Genomic DNA, 18,482 nt, shown 5'->3' with positions numbered 1-18,482 from the left:
CAATTTAATGTATTAGCGCAAAAAATGTTTAGCCGTATCGGCCGTATATAATCCGCGCTCCATTTCATTTACTTCAAAGGATTTCCCGAATCACTGACTGTCAAAATTTGAAGTATATTGCGTGCTTCTTGAAAATTCTGAATCTCCTCAGTAAATGGAGGCATCCCTTTATACGCATACATAATGCATAGGTAGACTTATCCCATGGTTACCTATACACATACGGCATAACAGGATCGACTTTGGCTTTGCATTTTTTTGTGTCGTCCTGTTTTGGAATCAGAACTGAATTCGGATGTTGCGCGTCCCAATTTAAAATGTTCTTTCAATAATATAATATCACATTCGAATTCAATTCACATCGAGATTTGCATTCGTCGATCAAAAGTGACTTCATCTTCGTTTCTCACCAAATAGTTCCGTGTTAGACGATTCCTCATTACTTCTCCCTATTGTGAAAGCATATCGTATAGCCCACGAAACCCGGGCGCGCTGTCATATGCACTAAATTTTATGTCATTATAGGTACAAGCATCAATTGATCATGTCATCAATTAATAATGCATTATCCAATACTTTCCAAAAGTCTAGACTTTCTCTTGTGACTTTCTATAGGAAATTGGCAAGTCGATTTTAATAGAAACATAGGTAACTGAACCTCTAGACTAATATGTATATAACCAAGAAGAGAATCTGAGAATATTTTATCTCTATGACCTGTAGACAGATCTGACTGCATTCGCCGAATAAGTTCCCCTGAGTACTCATCTTAAACTTTTTTTTTTAACTCTTAATTGCAACTTTTGTCGGGGCTCTGACGAGAGTCGTCAGTTCATCAGTTCTCCACTTCAGCTTTGATGTGAACTTTCATTTCCTTATCAAACAGCTGAAAATGTAAATTCAATGGTAATAAGTGCAAGCATCAGTCTACACATTTTGTACTTTCAATGGAGCGTGCTGGTTCAAGGCAAGTGTCTCAAACCATATTTGGAATACGCGAAATATTACCAATTTGGTTATATCCACGCTCTACTTCTTCCAATGCGCTGAAGTATGTTAAGGTTAAAAATGTTCGTATGAGTGGATTTTGTTATTGTCTAACACTGTATCAGCTTGACGCTAAATGGAAAAATAGTCTTCTATTATAGTCAATTACTGTGATGGTATATTTTGCAGAAAATTTTTTGTGCAAAAAATAAATGGAAATGTATTTCATCCTGTATTTCATCATTCATACTAGGCATAATAAATAACACAGATTCGTGTTTTTTGAAGGTCGTTTATTTACGCACAATTTTGCATCAGCTGTTTGGCAAAAAAAAATCAAGTGGGTTATGCTTACGTCGTCTTTTCACTTTCTAAAAAATTCCCACTCCTGTTTGGCTGGAATTCCCCGATCAGTAAACGAAAGTTCATTCTGCCTCGGAAAAATTTGCGTGTCAAAGACAACCAAAAGTGAAAGTACCATACTGAACGAAAAACATATATACCCTTTTTAAAAACCTAGACGGAAAAGGTAGTGTTAGCCATTGCGACGTGGTCAGTCTCCTTTGACACTTTACACAAACGATACACGCTACGGATACTCTCGAGAAGAAATATTTCCACAGTGCTTCATATTTTTACAAACCAAAAATGGCGAAATTTGCCTCACTTGATAAGGTAAGCACATTGCGAATTAAAAATATAGATATCACTCCACACGATATCCTCCGATTTGCATCGGTATTTTGTTTAAAATTCATTGCGGCTAATTGATTTTTTTTCCCTGATGAATAAATGGAGGAGGTGGATTCAGCCTTTGAAATACAAATAGCGGAAATCAACGCCAACGAGCCAAAAGAGACCCGCAAAGTTGCTTGGTTTGTGCAAGCTCAACAACGCCAACAAGCTCTAACGGGACTCCAGTCTCTATGCAAACAACGAAATGAAGAAAATACGGAGACGTTCAGTGCGGACAGCTTCTGTCGACTATTCTCACAAGATGTATGCCACCATCATAACATTCATTTTAACTAAAAATTATTTTGTTGAATCCGCGTTTTTAAAATCACATTTTTCTTGATTCCATAAAAGAATGTACTGCATTTGCTGTTTCGGTTGTTTGATCACCATTCCAGAGGTAAACTCGTCCATTCTGATTTCATTGGAGATCTCAAAGAAAAACTACGGTAAAGTTATCAATATGTTTTTTTTTTTTTAATTTTTTTAACTGTTGTGTACATTTATTTAATGCTAATCAGACCAAAAACTGATTTCATTGACCTGTTGGATACCCTGTGGTACATTTTTGTGAAGGAAGACGATATTGATTTCGAAATCTTTTGCCGCATTTTTAAATCCAAAGGGGTAAACGCAAAAATCATTTTCAAAAATTGTTTTACATTTTTTAAAGAACGGAACTCCATTAAAAAAATCAACAGGTGTTGAGTAAGCTTTTCGCTTTGATCGATACGGACAAGGCAGGCGCAGGACAGGTGTCTGTAAACCAAGTGATGGCTTCTATCACCGAGTACACATCAGAAAGGTTGGCACATTCATATTTGATTATCGACTAGAAAAGATGCGCAATATTTATTTCTGCAGGAGGAACCTTCACATTTTATACCCGGGACGTGCGGAGGAGCTATTCCGTTCCATCGTCACTAACGGCAACCGGGAAATGAGCTTCGAAGACTTTAAGAAACTTATCCCTTCCAAAAACGTACGACGACACACAGACCCATTATAGTCAGCACTCAGTTTGTAATGTCTCATAATTATTTTTCGACAGAAATTTTTCGCCGAACGCATCTTCCGCATATTTAACAAGGACGGCTCTAAAAATATTTCTATTGCTGAATTTCGAGAGGGTCTTGAGCAATTTTGCGGCCAATCCGAAGAGGACAAAGTCCGGTGTCTTTTCCAAATCTATGACGAAAATGGTACAATAATTTACTTTTAGTTTAAAAATATTGTTTTTATACATCCGTATTTCTTAACACCGCATGATTAATATTACAGGAGACGGACTGATCAAGCTGTGTGAACTGAAATCCGTTCTCAAGGCCTGCATCGAGGAGAACGGAATGAAATTCAATGAAAAGCAAGTCGAAGAACTTGCTGAAGCTCTCTATGACGACGCCAGGGATCGCAGTGACACGTCAAGGCATTCAACAAGAAATGGTCTCACCTACGACGAGTTGAAAGCTCAGATGTCCAAACATCCAGGGCTACTTGAAAATCTGTCCATCAGGTATGTAGGTATATTTATATGAATTGCACCAGTTAATTGTTCTTTACTTGATTATCTGATTTGACTTGATCACTTCTCAATTCAGCTTGGACCGCTTTCTTCTACCGAGCCCTGAAAAGAAAACTCAACGTCAGCCAATCTTTAAACCAATGGTCTCATACGTTAAGAATAACGCACCTTTCGTTATCTTTGTCCTTGCTTACGCTATCGTCAATCTCGGCTTATTCATCAGTCGAGCCATTCAGTACAAGGACTCTAATATGTTTTACATTTTAGCCAGATCTTGTGGTATTATTACTCATTAATTTTATTACTTGCTCATTATCGACACTATTAATAATATGTTGGCAAATTATGTTTACAGGACAAACGTTGAATTTCAACTGTGCCTTCATTTTGGTTTTGATGCTTCGCCGTGGTATCACGCTGCTGAGAAACATCGGCTGCGGTAGCTTCTTACCTGTGGACCAGCACGTCTATTTGCACAAAGTTTGCGGTGGTGTTGTCGTTGTATTGAGTGCCCTTCACACCTTGATGCACATAATTAATTTTCGTGAGTCTTGTTCAAGGATACAAAACTTAATTTTATTTATTTTTTAATTAACAAGTCCAAATTTCTATGATTGTGCGTAGCTCTAAATATTGCTGGTGAGGTGGTGTCCCCAGTGACAAACAGAACTCATTCCGCTGCAGGTAATAGTAGAACTATATAAGATGTATTTATAACGTGTGACTCCAAGGATTTATTTTATATGAATTGGATTTTTTTTTTAATTCTCAACAGAATGGTTATTTACCATGAGACCCGAACTATTTGGACTTTATCCTGGCCTTGCCAATATAACTGGATGGGCGCTTGTGGTAATTCTGGCCATCATGGCCATATGCTCATTGCCATCTGTTCGCAAAAGCGGTTACTTTGAGGTAAGCACACGGTGCAGAAAATCATTCTATAGCGCTCGCTAATGTTACTACCGATTAATCATAAATGTGTAGGTTTTTTACTGGACCCACTTGCTGTACATTCCTTTTTGGATTCTTCTGATTCTCCATGGCCCTAATTTCTGGTACTGGTTCATCGGACCAGGACTCTGTTTTGCCCTTTTTAAAGCAAGTCGTCGAATCAGACTTAGTTCTAGTAACAGGGGTCGCACCGATATCAATTCTGCCATGCTTTTACCGTCTCGCGTTACTCATCTGGTAATTCGTAAGCCGGAAAATTTTTATTTTCATCCTGGAGACTACGTCTACCTAAAAGTTCCGGCAATCACTTCAACCGAATGGCATCCATTTACCATCAGCAGTGCTCCAGAACTTCCAGGTAGGATTTTATCTACTATGTATGATTCCATTTATTGCAGAAACCTACTAATGATAACACGATTAAGGCACTTCAAAAATACCGTTTCTTGATATGTTATTATACTTCCCTAATGGAAATTTGTTATACTTACTGTTTACTCCTCTTTATTTGCAACAGATTTTATATGGCTACATATTCGATGTGCTGGTGGGTGGACCAATAAGCTCTATGAATATTTTGAACAAGAACAGTCCAAACAACTTCTACGTACTAATAACGTTAAAAACGACAATAACAAGTATCCGAAAGCAATCAGCGCTATTGAACCGACTTCCGTCGAAAATGACATCAGATCAAAGTATAAATCTCACTGCATTGCAATGCCGTCAGGCATGCCAATGCGCCAACAACCATGTACGGAAAACGTCTCTCTGCCAATTCAAATTGATAAGAATTCTCCATTGAACCCGCGAAAAATGAAATTGACACCAAGAGCTTCTCACGCTCCTGAAACTATGGCAAAGGATTCAGCGGAAGTTATCCAGAGTCATCAACCCCCGATGAGGGAAGAACGACACATCTTCCACTCGCTAGAAGTATAGCCTTCTTCTGCTTTCACTTTTTGAACGAAAGAATTAATTTTAAAAGCGATTTGAATTACCAATTTCAGGTGGCAATCGATGGCCCTTATGGAGCTCCTTCGAGTCACATTTTTCGTGCGGAGCATGCGGTTCTTATTGCGGCTGGCATTGGTGTGACTCCCTTCGCCAGTATTCTCCAATCAATTATGCATCGCTACTACGCCATTCGACAAAGCTGCCCCAACTGCAACCATTCGTGGGCTTCGCAAATGCCCGATTCTATCATGAATCTAAAAAAAGTAATTTCATTATTCAGTAATCCTCGCACTATTACGCCGACAAATATTTAATATTGTCACCTTTCGCCAATTGTTTTTTATTAGGTCGATTTTTTCTGGATTAACCGCGATCAACGCAGTTTTGAGTGGTTCGTTGACATGCTGTCGCAACTGGAAATGGAACAGACGGATGTGGGTGGCGTGCTCGATCGATTTCTTGATTTGCACATGTACATAACTAGTGCCCTGAAAAAGACAGATATGAAAGCTGTTGGACTGCAAATGGCCTTCGACTTGCTTTATGCAAAGGTAGACTTTCTGTACTGTAACGAGAGTTATTTTTATCAATACTTATTTCCCTCTCATTTTTTATTAGGACAAACGTGATTTGGTGACAGGACTGAAGACTCGCACCAACGCTGGCAGGCCAAACTGGGACAAAGTATTTCAGAAATTAGTTGACGAAGATAAGGGAAAGGTAACGGTGTTCTACTGCGGCCCCCCACAATTGGCAAAAGAACTGAGAAAAAAATGTAACGAGTTCGGCTTCGACTTCCGCAAAGAAATATTTTAGATGTATATTTAGCGAGCCGACTTGACTGCTGCTGTTGTTTATTGCTATTTCATAATAATGCATATCTCACAAATACCGAGTGATGCAACGAGCTGTTTGCAACATCTTTGATTGTCTCTGATTGCCAGCGAATTTTGGCTGGCATTCCCCAATTTTTTTGCTGGCATTCCCCAATTTTCTGCTGGGGACTTTTTTTTTCTTTTGATAATCACTATGAAAATCCCCCAAATTCTTGCGCTAGTACGCATAACTTTATTTATTTATTTATTTAATTTACCTCTAAGCGTTTCATTTTTAAAAACTCTAAAAATTTCGTTTAAATTTTTTTAACATCCGCATTTATGTTAATTTGCAATTACGTCATCGGTTTCGAACTGAATCATGTGGCAGAAAAATGTTACCTGCCACGGGTTTACTACCTCTGCCTCTGCGAATGTTATAATCTGGGTAGAATAGAATATACGTACACGTCACGAACACAAAACTTATGTGTTTCATTTTACTGCTACAAATTAAACCGGTTCTTATAATAGCGTTATTTATTATATCCTTGCTGAGAACGGTACGTAGTTTCTATCGTTGACTCGATCTTAATCAATCTTTTTTTGATCTTACCGGATTTTACATTAAACCCAACGGTTGATGTGGGCCAGTATAGCTAAACACAACAAGAAAGATAAGATACATTGAAAATCACACAATTGTCACGTACGCAAGATTCACGGGGTTCCAGAGGGATTTTCTAGTTGACGCAATTGTGTTACACCAACCGTCCCAATCACGAACTGTATTTTACTATAGGCCTACGTAAAAGAGTAAGTGCTTGAAGTGTTACAAGACGCAAGTATAGAAAGGACCCGTTAATTGTATATTACGCGTATATATATCTCGCATGACAGCACATGAGCCCACGACAACCTTGCAGACAATATCATATGTTCTCTACCATATACTTATAATTATCTCTTATCGGTGCCTTTATAAGCGGGTGGTAGGTCTCTGTCGCTCAACATTCAACTTTTTTTACACTTATTGTTAGGTACCAGCGCGGTTGATTTAAACTAGAATCACGGATAGTTTATTATTGCGTTCTAGGTTTTCAACGTTTGAGTGGACGACTTTCCATCAATTTCAATGCTGGTGGTATCGATTGGAAATACCCACATTCGTTTTTCCGTGAAACTGATCTACCAATTCAAAAACAATTGGTCAAATTAGTAAGTTTACATTCGGGACATTCCCCCCCCCCCTCTTTGTTACATTAATAATTTTTAATAGGCTTTATGTCAATTTTACGAACGTAAGTGCTGTAGGCTTAATATGTATTTTGACACATTCAGATCGTTTCGTTCGAGGATTGATCGGGAAAAGGAATAGTATCAGTTCAGAGCCAGGTGCATATCACTTCTACTCACTTGTAACTGCTAACACCGGTGAGGATGAATACATTGCATAGTGACAGCTGACAACTGACATTTTGAGATAAGTCTGACTTGAAGTGACTGTAGCGATAATACGAACAGGAACTGCAATTATAACACCTTCATGAACAGCAACAATCATCAGAATAATCACAGATTTTGAATTATTATCTCGATAGCAACATAGCATCAAACAAGTCACATACAAGTGAGAAACCAAAAGTCTGCAAGTCTATTACGAGTCCAATTTTACGACTGCGGCAGAGTGAATAAGTATAGCATCAACACACTTAGCGTTTCAACGTCAGTCAAACCTTCTTTAAGAGAAAAAAACCATGGCTACACCTGGCAACCCGAATAGACCAAATAATTTGAAATTGGTAAGACACTTGAATAATTTTTTTTTCTTTGAATAATGTTTGTAACAGTTACCGCCATAACCGCGTCATAATATTACCGCAAGCTTAACTCTTTTACCTTTTACAATTGAAAATACGCGAGGAATGCGCATACATCAATGCATTTATTGGTAGTAAACTAAGTGTCCAACGAGATTCGATATTTAATTTGAGGATTTAAAATTTGAATAGGGTGCGGAAAAAATCCCCTTTTCCACAAGTCAAGTGCTTATCAATTTATTGCTATTGAGTTACGCCATATCGATTTTCCCTCTTTTCTATTTTGTGAATGTGACATCATCTACGATTTGAACTACGCAATTGTCAACAAGGGAAACTGCTTGTTTCTAGATTTATTCTTGCACATTGTATCCGTATAAGTAGTATCTGCTGTGGGGATAACCTGGACTATCAACATTGATTAGGGAGAGAAACATTTACTGCAACCAATTCATTGGGGTTTCGTGTACTGCGTGTGCTGGGAAGAAAACTCGCAACTGTATACAACGTAGTTAAAACATAAAATCAAATCCTGCAAACACTTTACTTTTGTCTACCTTTTTAGTGACACATTACATCACTTTGTTATGGGTTAGCGAGTTTTTATCTCTCACGAGCTCAGAGATTATTTTGAATTTTAAATTGGAAAAAGCTCCATACATGCGACTTTATTTTATTTTGGATGAACAAAAACACATTATATACAAAATATAACGTAAAATTGTTTTGCTTTCTTATGTAATAAAGAGCAAGGACGGACATTTTGGGTTAGCAAGAAATGTCAAATTTCAATGGGGATTTGAAACCGGAGGGCCCAATCAAACATCCAATATGAGCAGGAATAGTAGCTTGTCATCAACGTACCCCGAGTCTCCCTCATCACCAAGCGGGCGGCTATCTCACAGGACCAATAGTCGGCAGCAAGCATTAGCAAGTCTCCAATCCTTGTGTTCTCGGGCAGTTATGGAATCCAATTCAAAATTTACCGCCAATAGTTTTTGTCAATTGTTTTCTAAAAACGTAAGTACCAAAGCCATTAAGCAATCAATAATATTCCGGCCCCTTAGACATGATTTGATAATATTGACGATGTAATCACAGGAGGTACATCAACTTCTCTTCAAGCTATTTGATGACAAATCCAAGGGAAGACTAGTTCAGTCTCAATTTATCGATTTTCTTAACGAGAAACTAGGGTAAGTTCGTAATAATTAAAGGAAAGTAACACCGAGAAGACGTTTTATCCGCATCTCTAACGAATTATAGGAGAGAAGGCCGGGAATTTATAAACTCGTTTGACACAGCAGCATATGTTACAGCAGGAGAGGCGGATTTGGATTTACAACTTTTTTCTCGCGTTCTCCAAAATCAAAAGGTACAGAACTCGACCCAGATTGATTAATAACTTTTACCCAAACGTAATAAAGTCTTATTACGTTCATCCTTGCAGCTACTTTCGAAACTTTTCAAATTAATTGATTTTAACGGGACTAAGAATGTTTCAGTGCAAAGTGTCATAGTTTTCATCATGGATTTGTCGCTACCAAGGTAAATAATACTATAAATATTAAATCGAAATGGCAGGCTCTTATTTCCAGTGAAAGTAACAATGCAGCCATTATATACAGGAAATCTAGTAAAAATAATAGAATGCTCAGGTTTGAAAGCATCGACGAGCTTTTCAGTAGCACAAATGGCAGAACAGAGCTTACCCTCGATGATTTCAAAAAAATAATTCCTTCCAAAGACGTGAGTTATTGGACATATAAGTTTGATAGGTGACTTAATCGCACTCGCTCCTTTAGCTGAATTCAATTGTTCTTAATTGCAGGCCTTTTTCGCTGAACGCGTCTTCCACATCTTAGATAAAGATGGTTCCAGAGGTATCTCGACTTCTGAATTAAGACTGGGTCTCGAACAGTTGTGCAGTCAGTCAGCCGAAGACAGAGTGCGTTTTCTGTTTCAAATTTACGATGGAGACGGTAATATAACCATTAACAAAATCATCAATTATGCAACTTGCCAGTACTTTCTCAGAGCTAACATTTTATGCAGGGGACGGACTTATCCAGCTGCATGACTTGAGATCGGTCTTAAGAGCGTGCACCGAAGAGAACAAAATGAACTTTAGTGACGAGCAACTTGATCAACTTGCTTTGGCTCTCTACGAAGACGCTGTGGAATCGGTGGACGATGGCAACATCAGCGCTGTGAATGGACTTGAGTTTGAGCATCTGAAAGCTCAATTGGAAAAGCACCCGGGACTTATCGATGAACTTTCCTTCAGGTATATTCCTGTTACTTATGGTTGCAGCACTTCATTCTTTGCCGCCCAACTATATATTAAATCCCATCTTATATAATTCTGTTAAAGCTTGGAGCGGTTTTTGCTTCCATCGACAGTTCCGAGAGTGAGAAAATCACGTTGGTCCGCTAGCGTGTTATGGTCTTATCTCCGGAATAATGCTGCGTTTCTGGCATTTCTCGTGGCATTTCTCTTCGTGAACATTGCATTGTTTGCTAGCCGCGCATACCAATACCGACAGGAAAACCCTGCCTACATAATTGCAAGGGCTTGTGGTGTGAATCCCTCATCTTCTCTCTCATATACCGTTAATTAAAAAACTTATTCATTCCGGTCTGATGTGAAACAGGTCAGGTGTTGAACTTCAACTGTGCATTCGTCGTTGTCCTGATGCTCCACCATTGCATCACATGGATTAGGCAGACTAAATTGGCGGTTTTTTTACCACTTGATCAGCACGTTTATCTTCACAAACTTTGCGGCTTTACTATCGTCTTCTTCGGCACTCTCCACACTGCAATGCACATGATCAATTTTTGTGAGTAACTATGTTGGAAATACCGTTTGTATTAGCATTTTTAAAATTTTCAGTCTGAGCTGTTTATTTGAACTAATATTTCCATTTCTTTGTTGGCAGCTTTAAATATAGCAAATGAAATGGTTTCACCAGTAACGAATCAAACGCACTCGGCAGAAGGTATAATCTATACGTAATATGCTCTGCTGCAAGTTGCCTTAACCCAAAAGAGCATTTTAACCATTAAACTAATCGACATATAACACATGACCAACTGTTTCTTTTTTTACAGAATGGCTGTTCACGACGATTCCCGGTCTGTTTGGTCTCATTCCCGGTGTGGCCAATTTGACCGGCTGGGGTTTATGTGTTATTTTAGGAGTGATGATTCCTTGTTCTTTGCCTTTCGTTCGAAAGACTGGCTATTTCGAAGTATTTCATTGAACTACAATTGCTAACCTTAAACTTATCATTAATAGTGGCTATTACGTTTCTTTTTATTTGCAGTTATTTTATTGGACTCACTTCCTTCATTATCCCTTTTGGGCTTTATTGATCCTCCACGGTCCCCACTTTTGGTATTGGTGAGTATTCCTTGATGCGCTTTCCCGTCTTCAGCAGAAAATCTATTTCTTATTAAGTCTTACATAACACAATTGGTTCTATATATGGCCCAAACTATTTCAGACCGCTACTCTGTTGAGCCATTAGACGAACATTTCTAATTAACTTTTTGGTAATCATTTGACCTTTACTGTCTGATGTGGAATAGGCTGGTTGGTCCCGGTGCCCTTTTCATCATTCTCGAGAAATTACTTCGCCTAAGAAATCGCATGACTGGCAAGGGCAGAACCTTCATCAATTATGCAATTTTACTGCCGTCGAGCGTCACACATATAGTATGCCGGAAGCCGCCAAACTTTAATTTTCATGCGGGGGATTACGTTTATCTCAACATACCAGCCATCGCCTCCTACGAGTGGCACCCTTTTACAATTAGCAGTGCTCCTGAACTTCCCGGTAAATAATTATTGCCTGGAACGACTACGGTATTATATTAAGCGACGTGGCGATAATTCTGATTTTTCTTGGGATGTGCTATTTTGCTACCGAAATATGTATTACAGATCTAATATGGTTCCACATTCGGGGTGTTGGCGGATGGACGAATAAACTTTACGAATATTTCAAACAAGAGCAAATTAAACAACGCGAATTTGAGCATCATTCACTTCGACCAGCTTCACTTATCGTGAGTTCCGACCAATCCGTTGTTCAAACAAATGTTTCGTTCGGGAATCAATCGGCAACGATCGCATCCGCTAAAAACACTACTGAAAATCCGCCGCCTTTTGGATGGACCAAAACCCGCAGACCTTACAAGTGAGTTATGGCACTTGATTGATTGAGCAAATATCGTTCTCTTTTAATGTTTGCGGTCTTTGTTTAATTACAGTCCTCAAATTTCTATAACGTTGAGCGAAGTGAGCACGAGCGAATCACCAGCCGGAGCTCAGTCCGTGGCACATACCGGTTATCGATACATGCGTCATCCTCCAGAAATAATTAATTTGCCGGTTCCAGTTGAAGATCCTCGTAATGATGACCTTCCACATGCAATGTGGAAAAAATTTAACAGGAAAAAAAGTCCTCGTGCTCCTTTTGGACAGGAAACATTAAGAGCTCGTAGAACAAATGTGAACAAACAAGTTGGGGAAAACGTACGAGATTAACTTATATTATATTCAATTATGTCTACCTAAATACTTTATGTATAAGAGGGAAAAAACATGTTTTTCTTTAATGTGAATATGAATTATTCAGGGAGAGTCATCTGTGCGAGACAACAGACCTAATGGGATTACAACCATTAGTGATGCGATACCGGATCCAACACAAATGGTAGAAGGTGTAAACATATACCTTCCATTAGAAGTACGTTTACACATATATCATATTTTTATTTTGCTGCTATGAAAACTTTGATTGCCATTCCCAATCACGAAATCAAAAACTAGATTACCATGGACGGACCTTATGGAACACCTTCTAGTCACATTTTTCGCGCTCAGCATGCAGTTCTTATTGCGGCTGGCATCGGTGTGACTCCCTATGCGAGTATTCTCCAATCAATTATGCATCGCTACTACGCCAGTTTACAAAAATGTCCGAATTGTCGACATTCGTGGGCGAACCAAATGCCAGATTCGATCATGAACCTAAAAAAGGTACACACAACTAGTGGAAGGGCCAAAATTCCACCACAAATTATTAATACAGAAATTAAACGTAGAATCTTGGGTATTTTAAAAGGTTGACTTTTTCTGGATTAATCGCGATCAACGCAGTTTCGAATGGTTTGTTCACGTGCTATCGCAACTGGAAATGGAACAAGCTGAAATGGATAGTGCGCTTGGCCGGTTCCTCGACTTACATATGTATATCACCAGCGCCCTGAAAAAAACTGATTTAAAGGCTGTTGGACTGCAAATGGCTCTCGACTTACTTTACGCAGAGGTATAGTGTTCTGCATGGTTTCACCAAAAAATATAAGGACAAAAAGATTACATCTGCTTGACTGTTTGCTAGGAAAAACGTGATTTAGTGACTGGACTGAAGACACGCACCAACGCTGGCAGACCAAACTGGGACAAAGTATTTCAGAAATTAGTTGACGAAGATAAAGGAAATGTTACCGTTTTCTACTGCGGCCCCCCTGAATTATCCAAAGTACTGAAAAAGAAATGCAACAAGTTTGGCTTCAATTTTCACAAAGAAATTTTTTAACATGTCAAAGCTTATAATCTTTTCTTATCGTACTAAACTTTTTTTTTTATAAAATGAAAGTGTATTCAATAAAACGCAGTCATGCTACAAATAAAAGATCACTTAATGTTGAGATTGCTATTTATCGATGAAACCCTACATGAGGATGGAGTGAAGTGGACGGAATTAATTGCAATTCACTCATTCTTCGCGTTGCACATTATCAAGGTCTACATGTTTAAAAAAGGAGAAAAAAAAACAAACAACCGCGACATGCATTAGGGCTGGTCATTCACTCACACACTTTTGCGAAAAATTCAGTGCTGAACGATAAAAAGTAAAGTTAGGGGTAAAAGAATGGCAGTTATTGAGATGTGTATGTTGTCTGCACTGCCTCGGAAACTGAACGTTTGAATATACGATTCAGATGTTCTCCATGGATTTTCACCATCATCAAAATTCATCGGGCATTGATCACCTGTACAAGAAAAAAAAAGTTACAAAAGCTTAATTTTAAAACACATTTTCAGAGTCTTACGCTCTCTCTCATATTCTTCCATGTTTAAATGAACTGCAGCGCCTTCTGTATAATTCCAACTGGTGACATCTTGATTGAGGGGACAGTAAGGACCTAACGCCTGAGACATGTAGATTTTAGTCAAGTCAGCCCGCTGATATACCCAGCATCGGTAACGACTGAATGCGTCCAACTCGTCGTAGGTGATGAGATATGAGCGGAGATTTTCCTTCCAAAAGCCAATGCATTTGAGCTTGTAATCGGGATCACCTTTAAAGTGTCAGATAAAAAATTAGCATACATGCTAATAAGCTGGAAATAAATTGGAATTAAAAGCGGGAAGTGAGAAGCGGAAGCAAAATCTACGGGTGAGTAGCTAACTACGACAATCAGCTAGTATGCGAAGCGGGAAAAGAGCGACAGAAAGCGAGACATGTAGCGAACATTAAACATCGGCAGCGGCTCAGCGGCTGTAACGTAATATCCTGTTAAGCGAAAATTAAGTAAAGCATTTCCAGCACCACCAAAAAGCGAATTGCACCAGCAAAGCAATAATTGATCTGCATAGATGAATTAATGCGGGAACTAAAAACAAGCAGCGTTGAGATAAAGGGTTTCAATACTGTAAATGTCAACGGGTCGTCCTTTGTAATCCACTGAGAGGCAATAATGTTCATCGATCCACATTTCCTTTTGTTCAGCATCGCAAACCGAAAAGTCTGAAATGTTTTCTTTGCAATAAATGTCGGGACGAGGCGAATCAGTCACACCCCCCAAGATACGCGTCTCAAACTTGATATCGCCTTTCTGCGTAAACTTGAATTTTCCGGCCACTGGACAACGAATTGGAACTGGATCTCGGGCTATTTAAGTAAAATTACGTGAAATTACTGATGCATTTCACAACCAGGAAATCTAATAAGACAATCAGTATGCCTTCTCTTATTAAACAAAATTCATAGGCTTCCAGTAAAGCAAATCTTGTTGTTTTGCAGATCTGTAAACTAGAAATGACTTCAAATGGCATTAGTACGTAGAATAACATGTTGAAGTATCAAGTATCAAAGGGATGAAATGGGGAAAAAAAGAAATAATCTCGAGACAATTAAGTACTGTAGATATCCATAGGGCGCCCGTAAGTGTCGGTCGATAGACAGAACTCGGCATCAATAACCATCTCCTTCTGTCCGGAATCACACACTTGTAACGAAGACACCGAGTCCATACAATGGATCTCTGGACGGGGAGAATCCGTGACTCCGCCTAAAATTCGGGTCTGAAACTTGATGTCTCCACTTTGCTGGAAACGGAACATACCGGCAACCGGACAGCGAATGGGAACAGGCTCCTTGGCTATTGTTAGGACAGAAAATGTTAATTTATGCGCATACAGTTGTTTGGGTCACGCCATCGTTTTGAAGGTACGCTCTTCCTGCGATCCTAATCCTCTAATTAAAATCATTTACAAAAATCTAATTACCCACCCCGACGACAAAATGCATACCTAAAAACAAATCATATTTCCAGGCGTTCTTCGCAGGAAACTGTGTCCACGAACAGACCGTATGGAAGTCATCTTTGATCATGGCAAGTCCTTTCCGATAGCGGATAATGTTGTGGTGACGAGGAACGATGTCGTAACAAATGTAATCTTTTTGGCTGAAAATAAAAAAAGATTATTAGTGATTGTTTATATTCAGTAATGTATCCAACATTATTACCATCCGTCGACATTAAGACGAGTGAGAAGAATCCTTGAATCGCGCGATTCTTTGCAAATGTACACTGTTTTGCGTGATCGTCCAATATCAGGGTGCCATGTCTCGACGATGTGCGTTTGGTTTATATAAACATCAGCATCAATATTTGCGGTGTTGATCCAATGCCCAGAGAAATTTAAAGGTAGATTACAACCAGGTGTTACAGTCTCAGATTTGACTACAAGTAACAAAAAAGTAAGGGTTAGATTAAATTTATTTCAGTTAAGTTTTTATTTCATACCTGGGGTCATGCGATAACGCTCGGGACTGTCTTCGGGGGACTTTAAAGTGTTACATTCTGGTGTAATAGATTTACCCATGTATTCGTCATCGTCGCGATTTTTTAAAAAGCAACGAAACTTTTCATCTTTTCGTGATTCCTTTGTATTAGCGACGGCAAAATAATGATTCTTGCCAACGAACCAATCTCCGAGGCAACTAAACTCGACAGCTACAAAAATATTGAATAATCAATAAGGTAAAGTCTTAATAATTAAAAAATATATAAAAGGAAAATTACTTCCATCCAAAGATTCACTCATTCCGTCACATTTTCGGTAGCTTATAGTGAATTTTTGGTTTGTAATTAAAAATTGTGATCCCGGAGTCTGACAAGACTGAATCACATTTCCAGGGTGGTTACATTCTCCGGTGAAACGAAATCGATTTTGATAGGCAAACTGCCAAACACCCTCCAATCCTGATCGACAGTTTACTGGTACAAAGTTCTCAGCAAACAGTGAAATGAGTTGCTGATCAGGATTAATGCCATCACATATGGAATTTAAAGATGGAGATTTGTCTCTTAGTGTTTTGCATCCAGCTGTAAAACAATAATAAATACATTTAATTACAAAACTGTATAGTATGAGAAAGCTGCAGTACTCACATTCAATTTTGTCAAGGATATTGACTGTTCGGACAAAAAATTTTACACAATGGTAACATGTTGTTTGCTCATCATAGAAGACAAATGTATAGTTGACATGATGAGAGTGGTGCGATAAAAGGCAATTTCCTCTTCCAGTCATGGAGTCACCATTGATTTCTGTTGTATGGTATTCACCATTTTCTCGATAAAACCATGTTCCACGAACAACAAATGGAATGTCACAATCTTTGGCTTGAACACCTGCCAAACCAAAAAGGTAAATACTTTAGTTGTCATCGAGCGTGACAAGTTCGAGTATTGTAACATAGTTCAACTATAACATATGCCAAGACACAATAATCTAAACAACTTATCAATAACAACCTGTAGATTATGAACTAATGACATTCAAATAAAAATAAGTGATCAATAGATTTCATCATAATTAACCCATTCATCTTTATAATTAAAACTTAAAGAAAAAGTAAATTATATAACGGATGAACTATTTCTACCTTGAATACTGATAAAAACGAAAAACGAAAGGAAAGTAAATAGCAGCATTTCAGTTTTTACAAGGCACGCCCTAGATGTGCCCGCCATCGTTCAAGCTGGAAAACAGAAAATGACTGAAAAAGCTGAAAAACACCCTTAATGGCAACCATGCAACAGTGACCATACTATCCATCAAGCCAAACATTTACCAACTACATTTTTCATTTTATATTTTTATTTCAATCAGTTACATAATTTTTAAAATTTACAAACTGCTATTTGTTTATTCATGATAAAATTTTTAAGTGGATCAAATTTCGTGCCCGAACAAATGAGAATTGAGAAGCGACCCTTTTAAAGTTATTTGTTTATTTCTCCTCAGTTTTATAAAGAAGTTTTTAGAAGAAGCACTATTTGGGCTTGCGCATCAAATTAAATCGATAAGTGAAATAACTTTAATGTAAAAATGGACTGGGAAGGTTTTAATTTAGCGAGATGTTAAACTGTTTTGTATTAATAATTAATTAGTTAGCGCTTATTCTATGAGAATGAGATAGTGGAGCGGAAGACAGTCAAAAGTCTGGTTGAATAAGCGGATTAACAGATAAGGTGAAAATGGAATCTGCCCAGGAATACGTTTACAAAAAGTTTTTTTTTATTGCAAGCGCTTAATTCATGTTATCAGTTTCATTCTTTATTAAATTGTGTTCTTCATTATTGACATCATTGGTCAATGTCCTCCACGAAGTTGAATGAAGGAGCATGCATCGTCGCCCTCTGGGAAGGGTATTGAAAAAATTGTCTGGTTTGCAAGTAGGAGTTTGTAGTCATGCAGCCCTAGCGCGTACCCTATTAGTCCTGAAACGGCTTTTGGGTTTGGCGAAACAAAATGTTTGTTTGCAGTTGCCGCGAGACATGGGACAACTTTGCCTGCTTTAGCTTTACTCCTTTTTTCTTCGTCCGTGTTGGGCCATGGGCAACTTCAAAGAAATGGGTTTATTTTCCCATCTTCCCACTTTAGTGGCGTATTAATTGCATGAATGATAATTGGCGTAAAGCGACAGGGTTTGAAAACGGATCGCTAATTCTTTATCCTAAAACTACGTTCGATTAAACATTTTTATTTGCAGTGGTTCTTTGAGAGGGTTAGTCCGGATACCAGTGCCTCTAGTGTATTAAGAGAGTATTAAGAGAAAACGGAAATTTAAAAAAAATATGAAAAATCATTGATAACTGAAGTAACAGAAAACCGAACACTAAATTAGCTTAACGAACCATTCCTATTCTTACTTAATTAGAAAGAAAGAATCAAAAATCGCTTTCTTTTTCCAGTTCACCTACAACCAGTTCCGTTGTTGCGTTTATGGAAATTCAACTTCATATGGTCATATCCAGCCTAACATTTTAATTCAATTTTTTTGCTCTTATGAAGATTTACGTGAACACATGTAAAACGTGCTA

At 38.2% G+C, this 18,482-nt stretch overlaps 3 protein-coding genes across 5 annotated transcripts; 2 read left to right on the top strand and 1 right to left on the bottom strand.

Annotated features, from left to right (window-relative positions):
• Positions 1 to 54: 54 nt before the first annotated feature.
• On the top strand, positions 55 to 6,455 carry LOC124196300 (NADPH oxidase 5-like). Its single transcript, XM_046591242.1, has 17 exons — positions 55 to 1,662; positions 1,786 to 1,986; positions 2,077 to 2,171; positions 2,244 to 2,349; positions 2,424 to 2,527; positions 2,587 to 2,704; positions 2,774 to 2,924; positions 3,004 to 3,235; positions 3,321 to 3,523; positions 3,600 to 3,788; positions 3,869 to 3,928; positions 4,020 to 4,159; positions 4,232 to 4,556; positions 4,716 to 5,134; positions 5,209 to 5,418; positions 5,503 to 5,706; positions 5,774 to 6,455. The coding sequence occupies exons 1-17, from the start codon at positions 1,636 to 1,638 to the stop codon at positions 5,969 to 5,971; spliced, it is 2,982 nt and encodes a 993-aa protein (XP_046447198.1). The 5' UTR covers positions 55 to 1,635; the 3' UTR covers positions 5,972 to 6,455.
• A 548-nt stretch (positions 6,456 to 7,003) lies between these two features.
• On the top strand, positions 7,004 to 13,511 carry LOC124196277 (NADPH oxidase 5-like). Of its 2 annotated transcripts, XM_046591218.1 has the most exons (21): positions 7,004 to 7,188; positions 7,312 to 7,772; positions 8,538 to 8,810; positions 8,892 to 8,986; positions 9,057 to 9,165; positions 9,241 to 9,338; positions 9,419 to 9,539; positions 9,622 to 9,772; positions 9,846 to 10,077; positions 10,165 to 10,370; positions 10,445 to 10,633; positions 10,733 to 10,792; positions 10,905 to 11,044; positions 11,120 to 11,196; positions 11,385 to 11,632; positions 11,740 to 11,995; positions 12,069 to 12,333; positions 12,437 to 12,547; positions 12,631 to 12,840; positions 12,926 to 13,129; positions 13,202 to 13,511. In XM_046591218.1, exons 2-21 carry the CDS (start codon positions 7,728 to 7,730, stop codon positions 13,397 to 13,399), a joined length of 3,288 nt encoding a protein of 1,095 aa, XP_046447174.1. In that variant the 5' UTR covers positions 7,004 to 7,188; positions 7,312 to 7,727; the 3' UTR covers positions 13,400 to 13,511. The 2 variants fall into 2 exon arrangements, with proteins under 2 accessions (XP_046447174.1, XP_046447179.1); XM_046591223.1 differs by lacking the exons at positions 7,004 to 7,188; positions 7,312 to 7,772 and adding an exon at positions 8,175 to 8,381.
• Positions 13,498 to 17,182, bottom strand: LOC124196309. 2 transcript variants are annotated; one of them, XM_046591264.1, is made up of 9 exons: positions 17,042 to 17,182; positions 16,545 to 16,787; positions 16,176 to 16,478; positions 15,897 to 16,106; positions 15,617 to 15,833; positions 15,400 to 15,554; positions 15,009 to 15,248; positions 13,917 to 14,165; positions 13,498 to 13,856 (listed from the first exon to the last, which is right to left on the bottom strand). In XM_046591264.1, the coding sequence occupies exons 1-9, from the start codon at positions 17,127 to 17,129 to the stop codon at positions 13,696 to 13,698; spliced, it is 1,866 nt and encodes a 621-aa protein (XP_046447220.1). In that variant the 5' UTR covers positions 17,130 to 17,182; the 3' UTR covers positions 13,498 to 13,695. The 2 variants fall into 2 exon arrangements, with proteins under 2 accessions (XP_046447220.1, XP_046447212.1); XM_046591256.1 differs by lacking the exon at positions 15,009 to 15,248 and adding an exon at positions 14,519 to 14,758 and having other exon boundaries at positions 17,042 to 17,181.
• Between the last annotated feature and the right edge of the window lie 1,300 nt (positions 17,183 to 18,482).

This window comes from Daphnia pulex, chromosome 1, assembly GCF_021134715.1.
Source record: "Daphnia pulex isolate KAP4 chromosome 1, ASM2113471v1".
Lineage (NCBI taxonomy): Eukaryota > Metazoa > Arthropoda > Branchiopoda > Diplostraca > Daphniidae > Daphnia > Daphnia pulex.
This window is presented reverse-complemented; position numbering and strand designations above follow the sequence as displayed.

What these genes read in the sequence shown, in the direction of transcription:
- LOC124196277 (XM_046591218.1), top strand. Translation starts at nt 7,728, where the DNA reads ATGGCTACACCTGGCAACCCGAATAGACCAAATAATTTGAAATTG. An exon ending in AAAACCCGCAGACCTTACAA is followed by an intron (nt 11,996 to 12,068) that starts GTGAGTTATGGC and finishes GTTTAATTACAG; the next exon opens with TCCTCAAATTTCTATAACGT. An exon ending in CGATCATGAACCTAAAAAAG is followed by an intron (nt 12,841 to 12,925) that starts GTACACACAACT and finishes GTATTTTAAAAG; the next exon opens with GTTGACTTTTTCTGGATTAA.
- LOC124196309 (XM_046591264.1), bottom strand. Translation starts at nt 17,129, where the DNA reads ATGGCGGGCACATCTAGGGCGTGCCTTGTAAAAACTGAAATGCTGCTA. An exon ending in GAAATATGATTTGTTTTTAG is followed by an intron (nt 15,249 to 15,399) that starts GTATGCATTTTG and finishes TCCTAACAATAG; the next exon opens with CCAAGGAGCCTGTTCCCATT. An exon ending in GCGCCCTATGGATATCTACA is followed by an intron (nt 14,166 to 15,008) that starts GTACTTAATTGT and finishes GACACTTTAAAG; the next exon opens with GTGATCCCGATTACAAGCTC.
- LOC124196300 (XM_046591242.1), top strand. Translation starts at nt 1,636, where the DNA reads ATGGCGAAATTTGCCTCACTTGATAAG. An exon ending in AACTTATCCCTTCCAAAAAC is followed by an intron (nt 2,705 to 2,773) that starts GTACGACGACAC and finishes ATTTTTCGACAG; the next exon opens with AAATTTTTCGCCGAACGCAT. An exon ending in TCGACTTGCTTTATGCAAAG is followed by an intron (nt 5,707 to 5,773) that starts GTAGACTTTCTG and finishes ATTTTTTATTAG; the next exon opens with GACAAACGTGATTTGGTGAC.